The following is a 20,563-nucleotide window of genomic DNA, read 5'->3' on the forward strand; positions in this document are numbered from 1 at the left end:
GATGTGTTAGCTGAGCGTTGTTGTGGATGTTGATGGCACAAGGCCATCATACTTTAGTGGCTTAAGTATCTTGTGATACTGTAGATAGCTTGTATACAATATTTACGAGTTAGGCCCAAGGCATATCGAGTGCCTCTGGAAAGTATATAAGACTAGCTATCCGGGCAGATACTGTATCAAAAAATGTGCCCTCAAAACAAAACTAGCATCCTTCCACACTCTCATCGAAGCCGCAATCTCTTTGAGCGACGCAGTAGAGGGTCTGTAACTTGGGGTTTGTCGGGCTCCAACAAGCGCGGGTCGATGTTCGCCATCTCGGGACCCACGGAAGAAGCGGGAGTATCAGTGCCCGAACGACCACCAGATTCTACAGATTCCACTGTACTGTCCACGGATGAAGTATCGCTGCAAGTAAGGCATGGTTTTATTGGGAGATGATGCAGCTTAATGTTGATGTCATACGCATGCACAGTCACAGCATGCGCTAAAAATTCAGTGACTTTAGTGAACTTAGCGATGCCATGGCACGCTGGCCACGTGCAGCTAATTCCGTCATGCGCATGGGCGAGATGAGAATCAATGAGATGACGACGGACTGAATCTTGCCGCTTGGCGGGGAATTTGTGTGGAGGAGGATTAGACGATGAAAGTCGAGATTGACCGCAACAGATAATGCAAATATCCGTAGGACATTCCAATGATTCCTCTTCAGCAGGCAAGGGTTCTTCCGACTTCTCAATTTCATCGTCCTCGACATCCCAGTTGATTCGGTTGCCTCGCCGGTTTGGCTCGCAAAGCTGCGAGAGGGCGACCATGTCCTTGGTAACCTGAATACGCCGTGCAAGTAGCCTTTCCTCGTCAAAGTTCTCTGCTTCTGGCCCGTAGAAATTCTCCACGAGTCGCACCCGCTCGGGAAACACGTAATCCGGGGCTGGGAGCTCCCAATCCTCGTCCTCGGAGCTGCCGGCATCAGATTGGTCAACGTCAGACTGGCCGAGCAGTTGCTTAATCTGCCTGTCGACTTCAAGCACAGGTGCGGTGTGGAAATATTCCTTTCGAGCTGTCTGTCGCGTGTTGTTTGCCAGGGTTTTCCTCAGCTGGGAGAGCTCCTTCTTGACATCTTCATGTCTTTGATAGAGGTGAGGAAATTGCTCTCGGGCTTTTCCTATCGTGCCAGCCAGGGATCGCATCTCCTCCATCAGCTCTCTCTTTTCCCGTCTAAGCTCAAGGACTTCAGGGTTTTGGCGAATAGAGCGTTTTTGCGCATCTGTAAGATCGGACGGAGCTCGAGGGTCCCTCTTCCTGAGCATGCTTCCGGCAACCCGGAGGAGACCTTCCTGAGACGGTCGGAGTAGGACCACATGCTGAAGATCACGATTGATAAACTGTGATTGGTAGTGCTTTTCAAAAACCGCGTCACCGGATTGGCCTAGAACCCTCTGCCGCTCCTGGCTGGTAAAGTTCCCTGTGATCAGCCGTTAGATATTATATATGAGAAGTAGTCTGTCCTGATGCAGATGGAGTCTCCTCCAGAACGAGTCTAATCGCGGGGAACGTACGGTTAACTTCATTTGCAGTCCACCTACGGTAGTTATAATGGCCAATATCATCCTCGAACCTTGCATCCCGGCCCAGCTCTTGGAGTGCTTGTCGACTGGAATCGTATGTCATTGATAAAGACTTATGAAGTTCGTAGCCATATGTCGTGCGCTCAAGACGCCGAAGAAGGGGAGTGTCCAGCTTCTCCGGCTTCCATCGGAGGGGAAGAGATTGACTGCGCTTTGGAACCCGGAGGCGCCAGATGAGCTCTGGGGTTAGTGCCGTATTGAGAAAAGCCCCATCGCGGAAGGCTAATGAGACGATCTGGTTGATTGGGCAGTATGCTAGTTGGTAATCGCCGTGCATGAAGTATTTTGTTCTATGAGGGGAAAAAAGTAGGATTAGATGTGTTTGCAATGCTGGATGAAGATGCCCTTACCCATCAGCGCCTTCTGGCCGACCTTTGAGATTGCGGAACTCGATGATGGCACACAGAACATCGCGCTTACTATCTGGGTCCTTGAGATAAAAGAGCTCGATATCGCGGTAGCAGACTGATGCTGGAAGGTCATCTGTCGATACATATTTAGGGAGGTCGCTCTGGAAAGCCTTGTCTCCTTTGCGTTTGCCCAGCGGCATGCCTGCTAGAGACGCTTTCTGCGGGAGAAGCACGCCTGGTCGAGTTCCGGTAATGGCGGACCAGAGCTGGATCGTGGCAAATTGAATGATCATACTCCCGTGGCGGAAATGCTTCGAATATACCCAATGATGGCGGTAGGTGACACAGAAGACATCCACGTCCAGTGTATTCTTGTTCTTTGTTCGTCTAGATACTTTGCGCTCAGCAGGGAGTACATGTTCGAGGAACTATTTTCCATATTAGTCCTCTATCTGTGGAGTCCGAGGAAACCTAGCGTACCCGTCGCATCTGTTCGTGAACATTACCATTCACACGGCGTCGCGCGAATAGACCGAAGTATTGACAAAGGCGTCGCCAATATTCATCATATGACTGAAGGAGCTTCTTCCGCGAAGTCTTGGACATCCAATCGAAGAAGTTCATATAGATGGCTTGATCCTCCAAGAGCAGGTACTCGACGTAGTCCTCGTTTAATTGGATGCAATACCTATTGGACGTTAGTTCTCTGCCATTGAATTGATATCCAATAGCATACCTACTTCCGCCAATATCGTTCGACAACAGCAAGACCTTCCAGGGTCTTGGGCTTGAAGTTTGGGGGGAGCCATCCAAGGCTGCGGAAATGTTCCAGTCTAGCACGAGTCTCCTCGCAGAGAATTGGATCGGTCCAGAATTGGTGTTCGCCGGGTTGAGCGGGGGGCCAAGGAGGAGGTGCCATGGAGGCAGTAAGATAGAAATATTGGAGAGAGGGGTCAAGAGAATGGCTAGCTTCAGGATTGGGCCGAGATTTGTTAATGCAGGGGAGGATGGGATGTTGGAGATGGGAATGGAGGAACGAAGAAGCAGGGAAAAGATAGCATTTTATAGAGCGCTGGACCAGGCCGGCCGGCTCTAGGACAGCTGGATCTGGCCGCGAAGGAGGCCATTTTCAGCGCCGATTTGGTCGTGAGTTGAGGGGGACTGAAGCTCGCTGAGGTCGAGCGCTCAGCGTTCATTCAACATCAGCCCAGGAAGGGACTAGAACGCTTGGCGGGTGCAGAATAGTGGTGTGAAACACACGGGGAGGCTAAAACGGTGGCTCACCGCTTTGAGAGTTATGGGTGGAAATGCGGCCGTTTCTGGCCTCAGTAGCTGTCATTTTCGGCGTCGATTTCACAGGTCCTCACATTCTAGATGTAAAATTAACTCTGCCTAACCAAAGATACTCTATTTAGCTGACCTGAAACCGACCAATGGCAATCGAGTCCTCATCAACAGACTGCTGCAAACAACGCTGACACTACTCAAAGCCATCGCCAAACTAGCCCAAACGGGGTCCAACCGAATGTGATTACCATTGCTCACGATGGGATAGAAGACACCAGCGGCCACCGGGATAGCGATACAATTGTATACCAGAGCCCAGCCGAAGTTGTACTTGACTCTGTTGAACACAATGCGACTGAGATCAATAAGAGTCAAGAGCGATGTCAGGCCGGAGGATATAAGGACGAATTCTGCCGATGAGATTGCGATCTCGGAGCCAGACCCTATAGCAATACCAACGTCGGCCACTGTGAGCGCGGGGGAGTCATTAATTCCATCGCCAACCATAGCAACAAGTGGTCGGGTGCGCCTTGATCCTTTCCCCCAGTTGAACCATCTCCTCTTAGAGGGTCTCGGCACTGTCTTCTGGAGATATCGTATCTTCTCTGCCTTTTGCTCAGGCAAAATCCCGGCGATGATATTCTCCGGGGATATTCCGACTATTTTACCAACCGCATGAGCCGTCGTTGGATTGTCTCCCGAAATCATCCATACGGAAATTCCTCTGTTGCGAAGAGCATGCAGGACCTCTTTGGCCTCTGGGCGTACAGGATCAGCCACAGCCAGCATCATAGAAAGCACCCAATGCACCTTTTCGATATCTCCGGCCCCTTCTCGGACTCTAGTTCCGACCAAAACGACCGACTTAGCTTCGCGCTTCCAAGCTGTGAGGATGGCGGCGTTCGCAGACAAGATGGTGATCCCGTGGTCAAGCATTAAGGCCTCGTTGCCCACGATAACGTCAAGGATAGACGATGGCCGGTGACCAAGAGGGAAGGATCCCTTCATACCCTTCCCTGGGATCTCGTCAACAGCGGAGGCTGTGAGGGCCGGGGGTCTCCTGGAGCCAGCAAAGGACACCATCGCCTGAGCAATCGGGTGACTGCTTTTCTGCTCGAGCGTTAATACCGCGCCCCAGACCTCATCAATATTTTCTTCGTGGGTTGTTTTGTGGTCGGTGACGGACGGCTGGACCCCTTCGGTAATCGTGCCTGTCTTGTCAAAGACAATGCAATCCAGCTGACTAGCCTCTTGAAAAGCTTCGCCGCCTCCTTTAACTAGGATTCCATACTGAGCAGCAAGTCCGCCGCCGACAAAGAGTGCGGTCGGGCCAGCGAGTCCAATCCCACATGGACAAGCAACAACGAAGACAGAAATAGCGAACTGCAATGACCAGAACTCCCATCCACCGGCCCCACCCTCCAGCCAGGACAACGGCAAGCGGCCAGAGACACCTAATGACAGCCAAATAATCCAGTCCAGGACAGCGATGAGGGTAATTAAGGGGACAAAGTAGCCCGTGATCAAGTCTGCCGTGCGCTCGATTGGTGCTCTCCGAACCTGTCCTTCGCGAACAGCGCTGATGATCTGGTCCAGCATCGAGTCACCGGAGAGATGGGTGATGCGGACAAGAACGGGGTTTGCTCGGTTAGTGGTCCCAGAAAAGACTTCATCCCCGATGGACTTGGGGACCGGCTTTGATTCGCCTGTCAAACTCGACTCGTCAAACCGTGATGTTCCTTCAACAACAATACCGTCGTACGGCGGAGAGGCACCATTGGCCACACTGACCACATCATTGAGCTCCAGCTGATCAATCGGGACCGTGTGCGGTGTAACAGATGGGGAAGAGGGCTCTGCCTCCTTTGACGCAACCAAGACCGCCGTCGTCGGACGCAACTTGCCTAGTAAGCTCACGGCATCTCCGGCCTTAGCCTTGCTGTAAGCCTCGAGCAACCGACCAATCATGAGGAACATTGTTAGAAAAACAACAGAATCGAAGAATGACTCAACATGGGTGACTCTGAGGCCGTCGGCGGGCTGAGTGGCATTGATACCCAAAATAGCGATGGAGGAAAAGTACGCAACAGTAGTACCCAGAGACATCAGCATATCCATGCTGCCAAAGCGGTAGAATCGGCGGAGGATTGGGGTCTTGCTGCCTGGCCACCACAGTACCACAAGCTCACTGAGCATCCGGCGGTGAAACAGATCCGCAGCGAAGAAGTACACCGGGGTCGCCATAATAAACAGCGCCCATTCCATGCGTGAGACTCGACCGGCCCATATAGGCTGCTCGAGGTACATGACCCCTGAATTGTCTCCAGGTACCAAAGACATATAGACGATCCCGATAATAAACGCTGGGATAGCAGTCAACACTGCCAATAGCAGGCGGCGGGCGATGCGCCACATGTGTCGACGTTGCATCATTTGGGAGCGCTCCTCGAGACTGGGGGGATGGTAAATAGATACTGTGAAAGCCTTATCCGCCTGGGCGATCGCATGTAAGATATGCCGAATGGTGAAATTGGGGCTGTCCGGGGTATACGCTATAGTGAGCCGTGGACGTCCTTTTCGAAGAGGGTCCGTCACCTGGAGACAATTAGAAAACACGCTCAGAGCATCTAGAATCCGCTGGGGGCAGTTTGGGCAATGCATCCCCTCCACCTGGATAGTGACGGACCGGTTCAAGGCTCGTTGTTCGGATGGGGCGCTCCTCTCGGCCTCGCCGAGTGCAGCGGCGTAACCCAATTCGCTGATAATGGCGATGACCTCTTCCAGATGCTCCTTCCCTTGCAGTTCTACCGTCGCACTCCCTGACACAAGATTCACGTCCACTTTTGTGACCCATTCGTAACGGTTGAGCGTGTCTGTAACTGTCCCAACGCAGGAGCTGCAGGTCATGCCCCCGATAACATAGGAGGCTCGCCATATGTCGGTCGACGCTGATGGTTTCGATTGTCTCTCGGGCAGGAGATCTTCACAATCAATCAGCTGGGCGGAATAGCCCGAGCCTGTAATTGTCTCTAGCACTTCGTTCACACGCGACCGGTCCAGGAGAACGATCACCGCGCTACTAGTCAGTAGATTAACGTCGGCCGACTGCACCCATGGTTGGTCGTTCAAAGCATTGGTAATCTTCCCGACGCATGAACTGCAAGACATTCCACTAATTGATAATGTGATGCGAGTGCGGGTTCCCGTCAGATGGTCGTCGACGACAGATACGAGGTCATTATCTCTGGGGCTGTCCGACTCGACGACCAGGGGGCTGAGGTTCTTTTGAATAACTGGCGGATCGTCACCAGTCCTGGATGATTGCGTCGCTAGTTGTGCAGAACATGCATCACATTGCCGGATATGCTGTTCTGACTCATGATGAGGATCCGGGTCAGAGGCGCGCCAGACGACTGATGGACGGGTTGAGCGCCACGTTCGAAGACTCTCGCTCTCAGGACCACCGTTTGTGGAATCACCAGATTCGACAACGCTGTCAATATCGAAGGCGGCATCTTCTAGGGCATGTACGATTTGTGAGGTACTCAGATCAATGGGATGCGCAACCTTGATCTCGTGCAGGACTATGGATACTGACACGGAGAAAGGGGGTGGATTGAGAGAAAATAGGGTATCATTCACTGTAGAAACACATGAGGGACAATGGAGGTTGTTCACCAAGATGGTGCTAAACCTTGATTCAGATAGCAAACGCTGCTCAGTAGAAGCCATGGTTATAGAGGCAAGTATGAGCCGAATGTATATTTGAGGGCAGCCCTTTGTGCAAGGCCTAGCTTTTATATATCCGTTGTCCAAGCTGATTTCAAATCTACAAGTTATGTATGTCAGAAGAAGATTCAGGAAACGCGATAATGCCGCAAGAATTGACTACTTGGCACAGCCAGACTTTGCGTCCAAGTAACCACTGTTAAGGAGTGCGATGCGCCATTTGCGCGCCAAACTCAAATCCTCGCACGGCACCTTCAACAGATTTACGATCATTTGACCTGGCAGCATGAAAAGGCCACGCAAGACTTGCCGTTCTCTCCCGCTGTTTTCGACCTACTTTGCTGCAATCCTATAACTCTTGCCGGTGACAAGGACCTACTTCAGCCTCAGAACTCAAGACTCCTAGAAAGCAGTAAAGGAAAGAATTACGTCCAAACCGGTTGCAATAACCTATAATAAATCTAGTATCAAGGGTACCAGGTATCGCTCTCCGGACTACTATAAGATACCGAAGCTAGGATCACCTCCTTGAATGCCTTTTGCTGATAAATGAGATCATCCCCTTCCCATACCAGAACATTCATTCAGACATCCCGGCAAGATAGCTCTCTTTAAACAGGAAGAGTAGAAGTCAGTGACAGCTATGATGACCCTGAACCCGCTGACTATACTGCGTCCAGACCAGTAGACCAGCACAAATGATTGCGCGCCGAATATTACCACGGCTGAAGCCTTCACGCGCGATGCTGGCGGACAGAGTCAAGATAGAAATGGCCAAAAAGAAAAATCGCAGCTTTTGCATGCCAACTGCGGTAATAGAACCAGCAAAAATAAAGTCAAACATAGTCTGCAGATGGTCAGAATATAAGGAAAGCCCGTACAAGTTCGCATGGAGCATACTGGTAGCCAGCAACACGAACTGGATAATAAAGCAAATCCTTCGGGTAGCATAGTTGAAATCAACCGATGAGCGCGCCCACAGAGACCCTCGTTGTCGGCGCTAGGTCTGGAAGATTTCGCGGGAGCTGAACAATCGCGACACGGCATTTTGGGTGATTCCTTGAGATGAGATGATGATGATAACTTAGCCACACTATAAAATTCCCTATTTTGTCCCTATATAGCTATTCAGGCTCGCAGAAATGCGGCATTTTCGCCTTCAATTTACGAAGGGAATTGAGTGTACTCTGGAGTATGTTGCTAACACGCGCCAGCTAAAAGGAGCGATAATCCCTCGCTGATAGTCAAAAGAGATACTCCGTGTCTCCTCGGCCCCTGCTCGTTTGGGTCAGAACGGGATTCGATTATACTTTCAAGCGCCCGTGTAATGATACTATTATATCTTTATTCATAGCAAGCTCTCCTCATAACGAGTGCATAGAGATAATACTGGTTTCCTTTTTCCTCAGTCGCAGATTTGAAGCACAGTGTGAAACAGCCTGTGCAGATCCTTTGAAGATGATGAAATTTTGAAGCTGTGCGAATCTGAGGACGGGTGACCACTCAATCTTTTGAGGTCGATTTTGGCGTATTGATATGCGATTTAAGACAACTCCTTTCTGGCCCCAACTCTTTATTCTCTCAATAATTGGAGCCTGCACATACAGCAAACATGTGGAGCTCCCTTTCATCCTCGTCTGCAGAAAGAGAACGGAGCCTGTCGTCGTGAAACAGCGACAAATGGGTGTCAGCCAGCCCTTCGCGGGAAACTGATCCAATGTGAGAGATTTTCGCGTTCTTTTAAGTTCCTTGGCGGTTGATGTTTCGGCGGCGAAGACTGACTGGCCAAGCATTTGCGAAGCCGCTAAAACCCGCGAAAACATCGCATTGGGGATGGACTGGAAAAGCACACGATCCGCACTCTCGAGGGAGGAACATTTAGCTACATTCATCAGTTCTCAACTCTCAATTCTCGCCTCTCTAGTTTCCTCTCATCATTGGCTTAACGCCAAAGCACTCAGCCCGCAGTAATTTAAAATATATACAGTTAAGCCCATCTGCCGAGCAGTGCCATGAGTCCTGCACCAAGGCAGAGCAGAAGAAATGCCGACCAAACAGTGCGAAGAGGAGTCCGACGCATAAATGGGTTGAACAGGAACTCGCGCGCAATTAATTCGATAAGGCCAGTGTAAATAAGAATGCCTGCCGAGATAGCATCAAAAACACCGTTGACTATCAGTGTCGTCCGACCACTAGGTGGGTAGGTATTGCGCACTCCTAAGCCAACTGCGATGGCAATAGGGGTAGTCAGACCATAGACAGTACCCAGAACATAAGGCGTCCAGCGCCTGGAAGTCGGCCATGGAATCATCGCGAGGCGAGATCCCAGACCTAATCCCTCGAATGTCTGGTGGAAGGTGAGAACGATATAGAGCGCGGTGAATTCAGAACCCGCAACTGCGAGTGTCAGGCCTATGAATATGGAATGGAAGATAATCCCAAATTCCAAAATAAAAACCCCAATAAGCTGGGCTGCATAGTCATCCACGAACGCAAAGTTGCCTCGAGCTACCTCTGCGTCTTTGTGTTCCCGGCTCAAATTATCGTCCATCGGCAGGTGACGTTTAGCCTGATTCCGACCACCAAAATTATCAACGCCACCAAGGCACCGACCTCCGTCATCGACCATGTCGCTCTGTTGACTCGTGCCGAAATATGAATGGCGCATAATCATCAGTTCCACCAAGAACATAGCAACGATGGTCATGAGAATGATGCCCTCCACCCAAGGATACTCCGAGATCGGACCAGCCAAGCAGTCATCCCTTAGGGCCTCTTCCGCTGGAGCAAGCAAATGAATAAAAGCGGTTGCAATAATGACACCAGAGCCAAAATATTTGGCTATAAAAAACGCCCAGTGTGCGATTCGCTCACACTTAGCGCCGACTGTGCTTGAACGTTTCACTAGCACAGGGAAAACTGCCGCTATCATCGAGCCAGCCATGATGACGAAAATGGATGAAACGCGGAGGCCCAGCCGACCGTCATACTCGTTTCCGGCTTCACAGGTATCAGTATTGTCGCCTGTATCCCGTTGGAGAGAGCGTAACAGTTCCGTGTCCATCCTGATAAGCAATGTATTGAGGATTGAGTTCTAACACGGGCAAAAATGGGATCGAATGACTTGAAAGAAAATCCTGCAAAGTGATACACGCACTAAAATCGGACTTGTTTGCAACAGTGCACCAGAAAGAGTCGGTGATAGCAAACTTTGCAATGGCTGTCTTTCATCCTCTATTAAATATCCATCGTCCACCAAGGTCCTCGCTTCACAACAAGGATGACTTACTCAAGGCTTTTGATAAGAGTCTATGACGGCTTGGGAAGGAAGTGGACGTGGGGTAAAAAAGAGGCAGGCTCATAGGTAGGCAATCCTGGCCAGGTTTACTTGCCTTTCTTATCAGCGCCCCTTCATTTCCCTACTTTCTTTGGAAGGAGAAGAGGTCATATTGCTGCTTTGCTGCAGCACGAAGTCAACACTGAAAGTCATATTTCCACTTTCGCCACTAATGATAACAAAACGTCGGATTTTTGTCCCCAGCCGAATGGACAGCTACTGTTATACCGGCCGAGAGACTTCAAAACACACGGAAGCCTTTCATACCGTCTCGAACATATATCCTGCGAAGGAAATTGAAACCGCGTGATAGAATCTCATATCTTCGCAAAATCTCCTGAACCACTTTCATGGCCTCTGAATAATCAAGAAAAGAGCTCGAGGGTCCACTACTATCCATTGGACGGCTGGTCTCCATATTTCAAACTTTGCCCAGGGCCGCTAAAATCCGCGAAAACACCGCATGGAATTTCCTTGACCCTTCCAGGAATATAATCGTCTCCCCTTGCTTCCTACGACTGCAAGGACATTTGATCACTGTCAGAAACATTGAACTCTTTATAATTATCTTCGTCCATCAAATGCCAGGTGTTGCTTTCCAGCTCCGTGCAATATGCGCTCTTCTTGCAGTGCAAGGCGCTCTCGGTTCCCTACGAGCGTTCAACTTCACAGTTCATACCGCCCAGCGCAGCCCAGGTTTGCGGATTGATTCCTTGTCTTCGTCACCAAGACAGCTAATCCTAGTTGCTGATAGATGGGTACTCTCGTGAAGTCTACTTAATCAATGGACAGCAGCCCGGTCCAATGATTGAAGTTGACGAAGGGGATGATGTGGAGGTGTTCGTTCGCAATGAGTTGCCAGTTGGCACTACTATCCATTGGCATGGTATGTTATCGTCAAAGTATATGTGGCGGCGCAACTAAGCTCATGAATTCAGGGATACTACAGCGTGGAACACCGGACATGGATGGGGTCCCAGGAGTAACGCAGGTGCCTGTGCCGCCCTTCAAGCGCTAAAAAGAGCGGTTGCTAACTTGGCTCTATAGTACCAAATACCCCCCGGAGGGAATTTTACATACCGATTTTCCGTGAAAGACGAGTACGGGTTTTACTGGTATCATTCTCATTTCCGCGCATACTACAATGATGCTATACGGGGCCCCCTCATGGTCCGGCCAGCACCCTCTCGTCGCCGACCGTTTGAAGACATGGCTGCAAGCACGGTTGAGCGTGAACAGCTGCTACAGGCTGAGAGAGATGCGGTATCTATCCTCCTGAACGACTGGACACACGATCTGTCGGACACAATCTTTAGCCGGTACTTCGAAACAGGTGCCTTCCCCAGCTGCGTTGACAGTATTCTAGCCAATGGTCTGGGCAGGGTAGAATGCCTGCCAAGGTATATGCTCGATGCAGGCCCGGGGTTAGGCCTGACGGACGAAGTCAACGCCACGCACCGCGACCATAGTGCAACAATGACCACTTCGGTAATGCAAATGCCATCGATGGCTAGAAGGATGGAAGATTCGGCCGAGGATAACCCCCACGACCAGATGTCCATGTCTCCGATGAGCACAACCAACCCGTCAGAGTCAACCATGTCCACAACGGGTGGGATGATTATGCCCAGCTCAGACACCATGGGCGAATCAGACACCATGGGCGAGTCAATGAGGTTGGGTCCTCGAGGCTGCATGCCACCTATGATGTTCAGGCCCGGATACGATATCAACTCTCTACCAGCAGAGACATGTGTGAACACAACATCACAACAGTTGGTAGTCAACGCAAATGCATCTCAAGGATGGCTTGCCCTCAACCTTGTGAATTCTGGAGCTGTTAGCAACCTTAAGGTTTCGCTTGACAGTCATTCAATGCATGTCTATGCCGCAGACGGACTCTATGTGACCCCGCAGGAGGTTAAGGTAGGATTTCCTCTTTCCATGGTTATCAAACTACCTTCCTCTAACGTGGGCAGGTTCTTGAAATCGCCCTCGGCCAACGATACTCTGTGATGATAGAGCTTGACCAGTCTCCTGGCAACTACTACCTTCGATTCGCTACATATCCAAACGGTGACATGCAGCAGGTCTTGGAAGGCCAGGCAATAGTGTCCTATAGTGTCAGTGGATTTAAAGCTTCTAATCCCACGTCGCAGCTATTAACACACTGAATAGACTACCGGAAACGATACACAGGACATCTTGGTTGATCCGATGTCTGTTTGGATGTTGACTAACGGATCCGCTACACAAGATGCCAATGAACTGGTAGAATCACGCCTGGCACCGTTTGAGGGTAATAGACCTCCCACTACAGCTGCCGATGTCACCCGATTCTTCAATATCAATCAGACCGACATTGTCACCTGGGTTGTGGACCAGTATCCGTATGCCGAACCAACGATTCCAATAATCTACGGTAACATGTCAGATGGATGGAATGCGAACACCACCCTCCATTCACCGACGAATTCGACAGTCGATATCGTGATGAATGTGGCAAATGGCTCGTTGGATACAGTGTGACCCCCTACGGTACTTTTTGCCGCGCACGTACAGTCGCTGACATGTATTAGATGGGCCATCCAATGCACCTTCATGGCCATAAATTCTGGGTTCTAGGTTCTGGCAGTGGCTCATTCCCTTACCAGTCGGTTGCAGAAGCGCCGCCGTCCCTGATTAACCTCGACAACCCTCCGTACAGGGATACGGCGAATTTGCCACCATCGGGATGGCTAGCAATTCGGTGAGTTTGAACCCATCCCGCAAGCAAAATTCTCAAGCCTAGTAGCTAATCATGCAATAGCTATATCACTGATAACCCGGGCGCATGGATACTTCATTGCCATATCCAGTGGCATATTGTGGTCTGTCAACTCCCCTTCTTTACTCTCGCCATTGGCGGAAAAACGCTTACGGTTGGTTATACAGTCTGGAATGGCGGTGGTCTTAGTCGAGGGCGAAGATCAGCTCGATGCCCTAATTCGGCAAGGTAATAGCCCGGATCCAACCACACCATTGAAGTCCGGTACCGCACCGTCGTATATTTTCAACTTTTCTGGAAGTTTGATCGTTCTCGGTACTATGCTGAATGCGCTGGTCGCGTTTCCATAGCGAGCAGCTGGTTGCACCTCCGTGTCTTTTTTTCTCGGCCAGATTTGCTTTTATTATCCATGTTAATCGTAGAAGTCAAGTATTCTCTACGGGCTACGGGCAGCGCATGTTTACATGTATATATGATAGTCGCACTGCAGCGGCTTTAGTAACAAAACTGGGATTATCTCCTATTATCTGAAATCCTGTAAAGAGTGGAATTCGACTCTTTCCAAGGCAATTTGCCACAGGAGCAATGTTCGGTGGTTTCGCTTCATCGCTGCTGAACCTTCCGGCAGAATGACTTGTACATTCCTTCCCTGAAATTGTCGATCGATACCGTTCTTCCCCTCAAAAGCACTAAACTGGTGTAGCAGGCCAGTTATTTCTGGAGGGAGAGTTAGTCCATCCATGCGCAGATGGGTATATGTGAAATGCTCAAAACTTACACCGCATGCACTGCAAGTGCAATCCTTTGTGGAGCAAGTGCAACTCTGGGGTCCAGTACAGGAACAGGTGGATCCGCAGTTGCAGGCCATATTCGCAGAATAATAGGTAGTGGTCGCTGAATGTATTGAATAATGTCGGGAGAAATTTGATTGATCGTTTACTTGCAACAGGCCTGGGGACCTTGGGAGCCTTTATAACTGTCAGTAAGCAGGGTAAAAGGACAAATAAGTCATCGAAAACAGACGTCATGACATTAGGCAGGCTGTGGTCATGAAGTGGGTTTGATTGACTAAGAGCAAGGTCTAAACGTCATTATTATGGGAGAACAGCCGCGCCACCAAATGCCAAATGCATGGACAGCTCAAGCATTCTTTCTTACTTTGAAGAAATAAAGTTTATTCCATGCATTATTATTAATTAAAGGCACTGCAGGTCTGAGATATTTTCGCGTAGTTTAGCGCCCCACAAGCTTTCCTCGCCGCCCCTCCTTGCGAGAACTTGATTCACCGAGTATTTGTTGCCCCCATCCGCCCATCCGGGGATTGCGATGGTGGGATGTGTTTGCTTTAGAGTCTCTCAATATTCTTCCCGCGCGGAAGAATCAACTTGGCTTCACAAAAAGATTCAAATGCCATGGACAATGCAGGAATGCTTGATCCAAATCGCGCGAGGATGCTTTGGGAACGACCTTTTGCCAAGTGGATCCAGGAAGACTAAACCACACACCAGGGCTTCCGAGTTGGGTTGAGTATGTGTCTGAAAGCAACAGGAATGTGAGCTGCATGACCTGGTATTTACATCAACAAATCTCTGCAACCATTGTTATCCCTTCCATGCCTGTTTGCTTGCATTAATATAGCACTGGCAGGGGCTCTCCTCGTAAAGATATAAAGAGTTAGGCGATTGCTCTAGAGTTAATATATATATTACTCGAGAATTCTTCACTAGCTGTTTACATTCAGATTACTTTAGTAAGGACAAGCCTTTTCTTCCCAGCCTTCAATATGTTATTTCCAGTTCCTTGGGGGCTTGCTGTCAGCACCTTCTTCATGCTGCAGTTTACTTTCTCCGCCGCCCTCAATGGTACAATTCGAACGTACTACGTCGGGGCAGTGGAGGAGGATTGGGATTATATGCCTACGTGAGTCCCTCTGTGATTAACTAGAGTCTCGTATTAATATCATATCCATTAGCGGTATCGACCTCATCAATGGAGTCGAGATAGACCAGTCTCCACAAGCAGCAGCCGTAGCCGCACACAACGGTCAGCGCATTGGACATGTGTACACCAAAGCTATGTTTCGGGAGTTCACAGATGACACTTTTGCTGTGCAGGCAAGGCGACCACAGGTATGATTAGCTCTTTTGCAGACTTTCCCATAGAGTGGCCTGTAAACTGACCAGTCCTAGTGGCTAGGCATGCTCGGGCCCGTTATTCGGGCTGAGGTCGGCGACACAGTCGAAGTCATCTTCAAAAACATGGCTTCAAACAATCATTCTATGCATCCACATGGACTCCGTTACAGTAAGCCCAACGAAGGGGTAGCGATGGCAGGGCAAGAATTCAGTGGCAACTCAGTCCCACCAGGTGAAACGTGGACATACACATGGGAGGTCCCAGGTAGACACGACCTTTCATAGTTTTGCGGTCATCACAAGCTGACATAAATGTGCAAGAACGCGCTGGCCCGGGGCCTTTAGATCCGCCATCCTTGGCCTGGACATATCACTCCGACGTCTCCGGTGCACAGGATATTTATAGTGGTTTGGTCGGAGCTATAATAATCTACAGGCCCGGAGAGCTTGCCAAGCATACTCTGGACGTTCCAGCGCCCAGAGGTTCGGACCTGACTGAGGAGGTCCTAACTCTCTTTATGATAGTGGATGAGAATCTGTCATTCTACATTGATGGGAATACCTTGAACAGAACTAATATACCGCGGGGCGAGCTTCAGGTGAATCGCTTGGACCCTGGCTTTCAAGAAAGCAATTTGAAGCATGCGATCAATGGTCGATTATTCGGAAATCTTGAAGGATTAACTCTTACTGTTGGTCGAAAGGCCCGTTGGCATGTGGTGAGTTGCAGCTCAAGTACCACATTTGCAGTGTTGACAATTTTTAGCAATCATTGGGAAACGTCCAAAATGCCCATACACCGCACTGGCATGGCAACACCCTTACATGGGCAGGGCAGAGGCTTGATGTTGTAAGTTATTATCTTGAATTCCAGGGAACTCGATCCTGACTTGCTTGGATTTAGTTATCTGTTTTGCCAGCACAGACAAGATCCTTAACAATGACTGTTGATAACCCAGGAGTGTGGGTCCACCATTGTCAAGTGCTCAATCATCGTAGTAAGGGAATGATTGTGAAATATCATGCCGTTGACCAGGATTGAAAAAAAATGAACAAAAGCTGTTTTTGCCATTCGGCGGCAGGTGAATGATACAAGACCCGAAGAATTATATAAACTTGAAACTCGGTCATGATGACTACTTAATCACAGAACAAGAGCACGCTCTACATAGTGTAAGCTTCATATATTCACACGCTCTGGGACTAACTATCTTCTTCGCGGCAAGCTACCGCATTCAACATGTGGTATCTGGAATGCTTGCCAGTTCTCATGATCTTTCTTACAAGTATCTCGAAGTAACTGCACTCCTGACCGTTGAAAGGAAGATCTTTTGTTTCGAGGATGCAGCTAGGATTGTGCAGCTGACGTGGAGGGATCATGTATTTTGACATGCGTATGGTTGACCAATTCCTTCATTCCCGTGGTTTGAAGACGCTTCGGGTTTTCTCCACATCCCCAGTACCGTTTAGTAAGCGTAAATCATAAGGGGCGAAGTCGTGCGGCATGTAGTCAAGAAGCTGAGCATTGCTGATACCAAATTAATCTGGATATAACCCCTCCCAATCAGCAGTATAGGAGTCTGCTCCTGTGAGGCCTGGTGTAGACTGTGTATAAGTAGAAGTGAACATGTCCTCTCTATAGAGGTACTCGGAGTTTATGTCATTTATAGATCCAGCTGAGGTAGTTATTATTGGAAAGTCAACAGTAGGAAACGAAGACATATCCAGATCAAGATTCTCCGCCATGGTTTGTTGGACAGAGAAGTTATCGAGAGCTGTTGGTGCTGAGTAGTCAGGTTCCATGGTAGAAGAGAGGTTGGTGAAGGATGAGAGGTCAGTAGGTGATATAACTGAGTTTGCGGGGAGGCTGTCTTCAGCTGAGTTGGACTGGAGCCTGGTGTGCTGATCCGAGATTTGAAATTCAGGTGCACTTTCTAACGGGCTTATCTGTATCGAATTGAATCGTCCAGGATACCTGGAATAATCTTCGTGGAGCGCAGCTACCACGCTCTCTGGCTGAGCTAACGTGTTCCTTCCTTCTTCATGGACTGGAGAATGCGGCCAAGATGGCTTCGGAACGAGATCTGGGAACGGGTCTTTCTTAAGCGCACAGACACAACGCTCCCCACGAGCACAATTACATTGTGGATAGGAATCTTCTATACCTCATAGTTAATAAGAAGGTAGCCATGCATAGCAAATATTAATAGACTCACGAGTTCCAGAGTCATTCCTTGCTCTGTTAGTATTGCCACATCCACACTTGACATGCGCTGATCGTGATTCGCGTAGACTACGACAGTGAAGGCACTGAGAGACTGGTCGTCCTTTTTTATTAATAATAGTCAAAGGCCGCTCTAGAGGATTAATTAGCAAGGCACTAAATCAGTATCTAAGCACTGACAGACCTGAATGGGAACAACTAGCAGCACGGTGGCCACGGATACAGGCCGCACAAGCCCACTTCTCTCTGTCAATGAGCATTGCTAGTGGGTATGTTAAACAAATGCGAAAAAAATGCTGCGTTATACGTCTAAAAATATATTTTAAACAAGGCGCAAAAGTATGAAGAGACTTGAGACATGTTAATGGGAGGAAAGAATGAGCTGTTGAGCAAGTTGAATTGGGGTTAAGTTATGATTCAGCCTGCCCTTGCCACACCCCTAAGGATCTTATTTGCTTGCGTACATCCTAGAACGCCAAGCATTCACCTATGACCAGACAGATTGTCATAGGTAGGCGCCTAGAAGCCAGTCCCATATCACCCATCTATTACAGGAAGGCCGTCAGTCACCAGCACGAATCTCATCCGCCTCCCAAGATTTCCAACTGCATGCGAACAGCAGCACCACTTACCTATCAAAGTATTTACTCTTTGCTGATGTCCATACGTATGATATAATAGATTACGTGCACGCAGACCTTTGCTTCTTTGACCTTGCCATCGTGAGCCGCAGAGGCGCTACGTAGAAACACAAAATCTGTTCATCCAAACAGTTGGAGCACCGGGGCCTCGGGAGATCGCGCTTCACTCCCTTGCTTTGACATGCGCGACATCGCATATTCTCGGGAACACATCCTGAAGGCGCGTCGGGCGGCACAAGGTGGGCGGGGCTTCCGCTGGTCTCGATCAGACCCTGTGGCGGGGATTGTGGATTATTTATGGGTTTTTGGATCACCAACACTCTGACCGACCTCCAATGAGACTACGTATCCCTGCTTAATTGAGACAATGAGCTCTCTCGCGCACGTATCTCTTGCGGTGGTTAGTACAAGTTGTCCGTGCTCTTTACCAAACGTCGACCGTGTACAACGATCCCTAAGAGCCCTTGGTCTATCATGCGGTCTTGATTCTGCCTTGTGCCTCCGCCTTGCAAGGTCCGAACTTACGCATCTCTAACTTCAGCGCATCGATTCCATCTGCCGACCGCACCGAGATCTCTTCTTCCGAAAAGTGTTCATTATTTTCAGCCGCCCTTGTTGAGTCATCGACCTCAAGTCTGTCGCTGCTAGTTATCTGAAATGTCAACATTGTTTGAAAAGTGTGCATCCTGTGGCAATGAAACAACCGGCGCCCTGTTCTGTTCAGACAAATGTCGCCTTGCCGCTTCTGCGGCTCGAAGTGTGACGCCAAGAGGGCGATCAAAGAACAACAGTCCAAATTCCACAACTATTCACTCGGACCTTGTTGGGAATGGTCTGGAGTCTCCTATCGCGGAAGAGCCCACCTCCAGTGCTAAGAGCCCAAGGGATGAACTTGCCCAATATGAAGATTTCTTTGCTAGAAGATCGGGAGGAACAAAGACGTCCTAAGTTAGATCGAGCGATGAACAGCGAAGAAATGTCGAAGCCGCAATCTATCGCATTTTATCGAATGGCAACGGCCACCCGTAAGCCGAGTAGTCGTTTTGCGACGGATTCTTGGAGCCGGCTGTGTTATGGAAATATGACAGTGCCAGGGGTTTAATACAGAAAACTAGTCCCAGTCAAAGACTAAAAGACAATCCAGATAATCATTTCGTGTCACAGGGACGCTCAGGTTGCCCTCGCATACTGTATTCAAGTAGCCACTCATTAACAGGATGAACATCGAGTAATAAGTTATCTTGCCAACCCACCCCTTCTTATATTAAGAGAGTATGAGTGATCGGGGATAACGTTGAGCAGGATGACGTTGAGTGCTTGTCGGAACAATATGGTCCGCGTACGATGATGTAGTTCAAGGAGAGGAACAGGTAAGCTGATCTCGTAAAATCAGCAAGCACCTCGGAGCTTGGCATGGTCTCAAGGCTATTTAAAATATAGCATATTTCACCATGCCTCGGAAATCCCCTTGGGTGAAGAAGCGTGGCTCTAGAACCGCAAAGGCGGCATCACAGCAGAAACATAGACGGAAGAATACTATCTTTAAGAGACGCAAGGCTGATACCATGGTTGCTATCCGAACTAGAAAAAACTGGCGAGAATTATATCTTGATTCTGCCACTGGAGGAAAATGGCTCGGGACGTTATCAAGATTAGAAAACATGTATGTGATCACTAGACAACCTCGCAGACGTAACAGGACGAATCTTCGTTGCCCTCGTCCAACCCCTGTAACTATGGAGGATATCTTTCCTGCATTCTAATTAAAGCGAGGATGAGAATTCTGAGGGTGACAAGTAGGGCAATTGGAACGAACTTGCATACTTTTACCTAAGAAGGCAAATCATTTATATGAATATTGCCGACGATGCTCACATCTGTTTTTGCGTGATCTACTTGGCCGTAGTGACTTCTTGCTTGGACCCTCTTAAGGATTAAAAGCGTCGATGGAGGGTTACATAACTAACTCTCGTAAGCACGTTACTGAAGCAAAACAGGCTGCTTAAATATATTCAAGGAGCTCATCTGACCTGACATCAGCAGGACCAGGTATCTTGAGGCAATCAGATCGCTAATATTGAATGCTATCGTTCAAGAGGTCAGAAGTCCCAAGAAGTTTGTTTAGGACAATTTCACGGCCGCCTTTGTACATACAGGGCCTGCTCAGGATCCTAGCTGAATTATCCAACCTGTTTCCCAATATGGCATCTTCCAGTAATCCGTCGACTTTTTTGTCGAGAATGCAAAGCCAGGGAGCACAGCGGGAAGCAGTTTAGGGGAAAGTTCCTGGATCTCGGCCAAACCCCTGATCAGGTGCGTGTCATAAAATCCAATCGAGATGATCGTTTGCCGGTTAGTTTCCAGGAACTCTCGCCACGCTGTATATGAGATATTTACGTGCCCTAGAATCAGCTTTCGAAGCTTCACGGTAGATCGAGACAGTAACTCTAGAGGCGCGCTATCCC

At 49.1% G+C, this 20,563-nt stretch overlaps 7 protein-coding genes across 7 annotated transcripts; 2 read left to right on the forward strand and 5 right to left on the reverse strand.

Moving 5' to 3' along the window:
- Positions 1 to 221: 221 nt before the first annotated feature.
- N7525_002871 (uncharacterized protein) lies at positions 222 to 2,897 on the reverse strand (the record flags this gene model as incomplete). Its single annotated transcript, XM_061212506.1, has 5 exons — positions 222 to 1,465; positions 1,560 to 1,918; positions 1,979 to 2,406; positions 2,459 to 2,666; positions 2,719 to 2,897. The coding sequence occupies 5 exons, from the start codon at positions 2,895 to 2,897 to the stop codon at positions 222 to 224; spliced, it is 2,418 nt and encodes an 805-aa protein (XP_061069527.1).
- Positions 2,898 to 3,303: 406 nt separating this feature from the next.
- On the reverse strand, positions 3,304 to 6,997 carry N7525_002872 (heavy metal translocating P-type ATPase; the record flags this gene model as incomplete). Its single annotated transcript, XM_002558486.2, has 2 exons — positions 3,304 to 3,348; positions 3,410 to 6,997. The coding sequence occupies 2 exons, from the start codon at positions 6,995 to 6,997 to the stop codon at positions 3,304 to 3,306; spliced, it is 3,633 nt and encodes a 1,210-aa protein (XP_002558532.2).
- A 628-nt stretch (positions 6,998 to 7,625) lies between these two features.
- N7525_002873 (uncharacterized protein) lies at positions 7,626 to 8,041 on the reverse strand (the record flags this gene model as incomplete). Its single annotated transcript, XM_061212507.1, has 2 exons — positions 7,626 to 7,841; positions 7,895 to 8,041. The coding sequence occupies 2 exons, from the start codon at positions 8,039 to 8,041 to the stop codon at positions 7,626 to 7,628; spliced, it is 363 nt and encodes a 120-aa protein (XP_061069528.1).
- Positions 8,042 to 8,981: 940 nt separating this feature from the next.
- N7525_002874 (uncharacterized protein) lies at positions 8,982 to 10,058 on the reverse strand (the record flags this gene model as incomplete). The annotated part of the gene is made up of 1 exon (XM_061212508.1): positions 8,982 to 10,058. The coding sequence occupies one exon, from the start codon at positions 10,056 to 10,058 to the stop codon at positions 8,982 to 8,984; it is 1,077 nt and encodes a 358-aa protein (XP_061069529.1).
- An 854-nt stretch (positions 10,059 to 10,912) lies between these two features.
- Positions 10,913 to 13,448, forward strand: N7525_002875 (uncharacterized protein; the record flags this gene model as incomplete). Its single annotated transcript, XM_061212509.1, has 9 exons — positions 10,913 to 11,027; positions 11,086 to 11,217; positions 11,270 to 11,322; positions 11,379 to 12,257; positions 12,311 to 12,454; positions 12,510 to 12,854; positions 12,911 to 13,080; positions 13,141 to 13,201; positions 13,266 to 13,448. The coding sequence occupies 9 exons, from the start codon at positions 10,913 to 10,915 to the stop codon at positions 13,446 to 13,448; spliced, it is 2,082 nt and encodes a 693-aa protein (XP_061069530.1).
- Positions 13,449 to 14,881: 1,433 nt separating this feature from the next.
- Positions 14,882 to 16,410, forward strand: N7525_002876 (uncharacterized protein; the record flags this gene model as incomplete). The annotated part of the gene is made up of 6 exons (XM_061212510.1): positions 14,882 to 15,018; positions 15,071 to 15,227; positions 15,288 to 15,498; positions 15,555 to 15,952; positions 16,000 to 16,083; positions 16,384 to 16,410. 6 exons carry the CDS (start codon positions 14,882 to 14,884, stop codon positions 16,408 to 16,410), a joined length of 1,014 nt encoding a protein of 337 aa, XP_061069531.1.
- Positions 16,411 to 18,570: 2,160 nt separating this feature from the next.
- N7525_002877 (uncharacterized protein) lies at positions 18,571 to 18,765 on the reverse strand (the record flags this gene model as incomplete). Its single annotated transcript, XM_061212511.1, has 1 exon — positions 18,571 to 18,765. One exon carries the CDS (start codon positions 18,763 to 18,765, stop codon positions 18,571 to 18,573), a length of 195 nt encoding a protein of 64 aa, XP_061069532.1.
- Positions 18,766 to 20,563: the final 1,798 nt, after the last annotated feature.

Source organism: Penicillium rubens, assembly GCF_028828025.1.
Source record: "Penicillium rubens strain IBT 27055 chromosome Unknown utg000002l_segment0_segment0, whole genome shotgun sequence".
In the NCBI taxonomy this organism is placed as follows: Eukaryota; Fungi; Ascomycota; class Eurotiomycetes; order Eurotiales; family Aspergillaceae; genus Penicillium; species Penicillium rubens.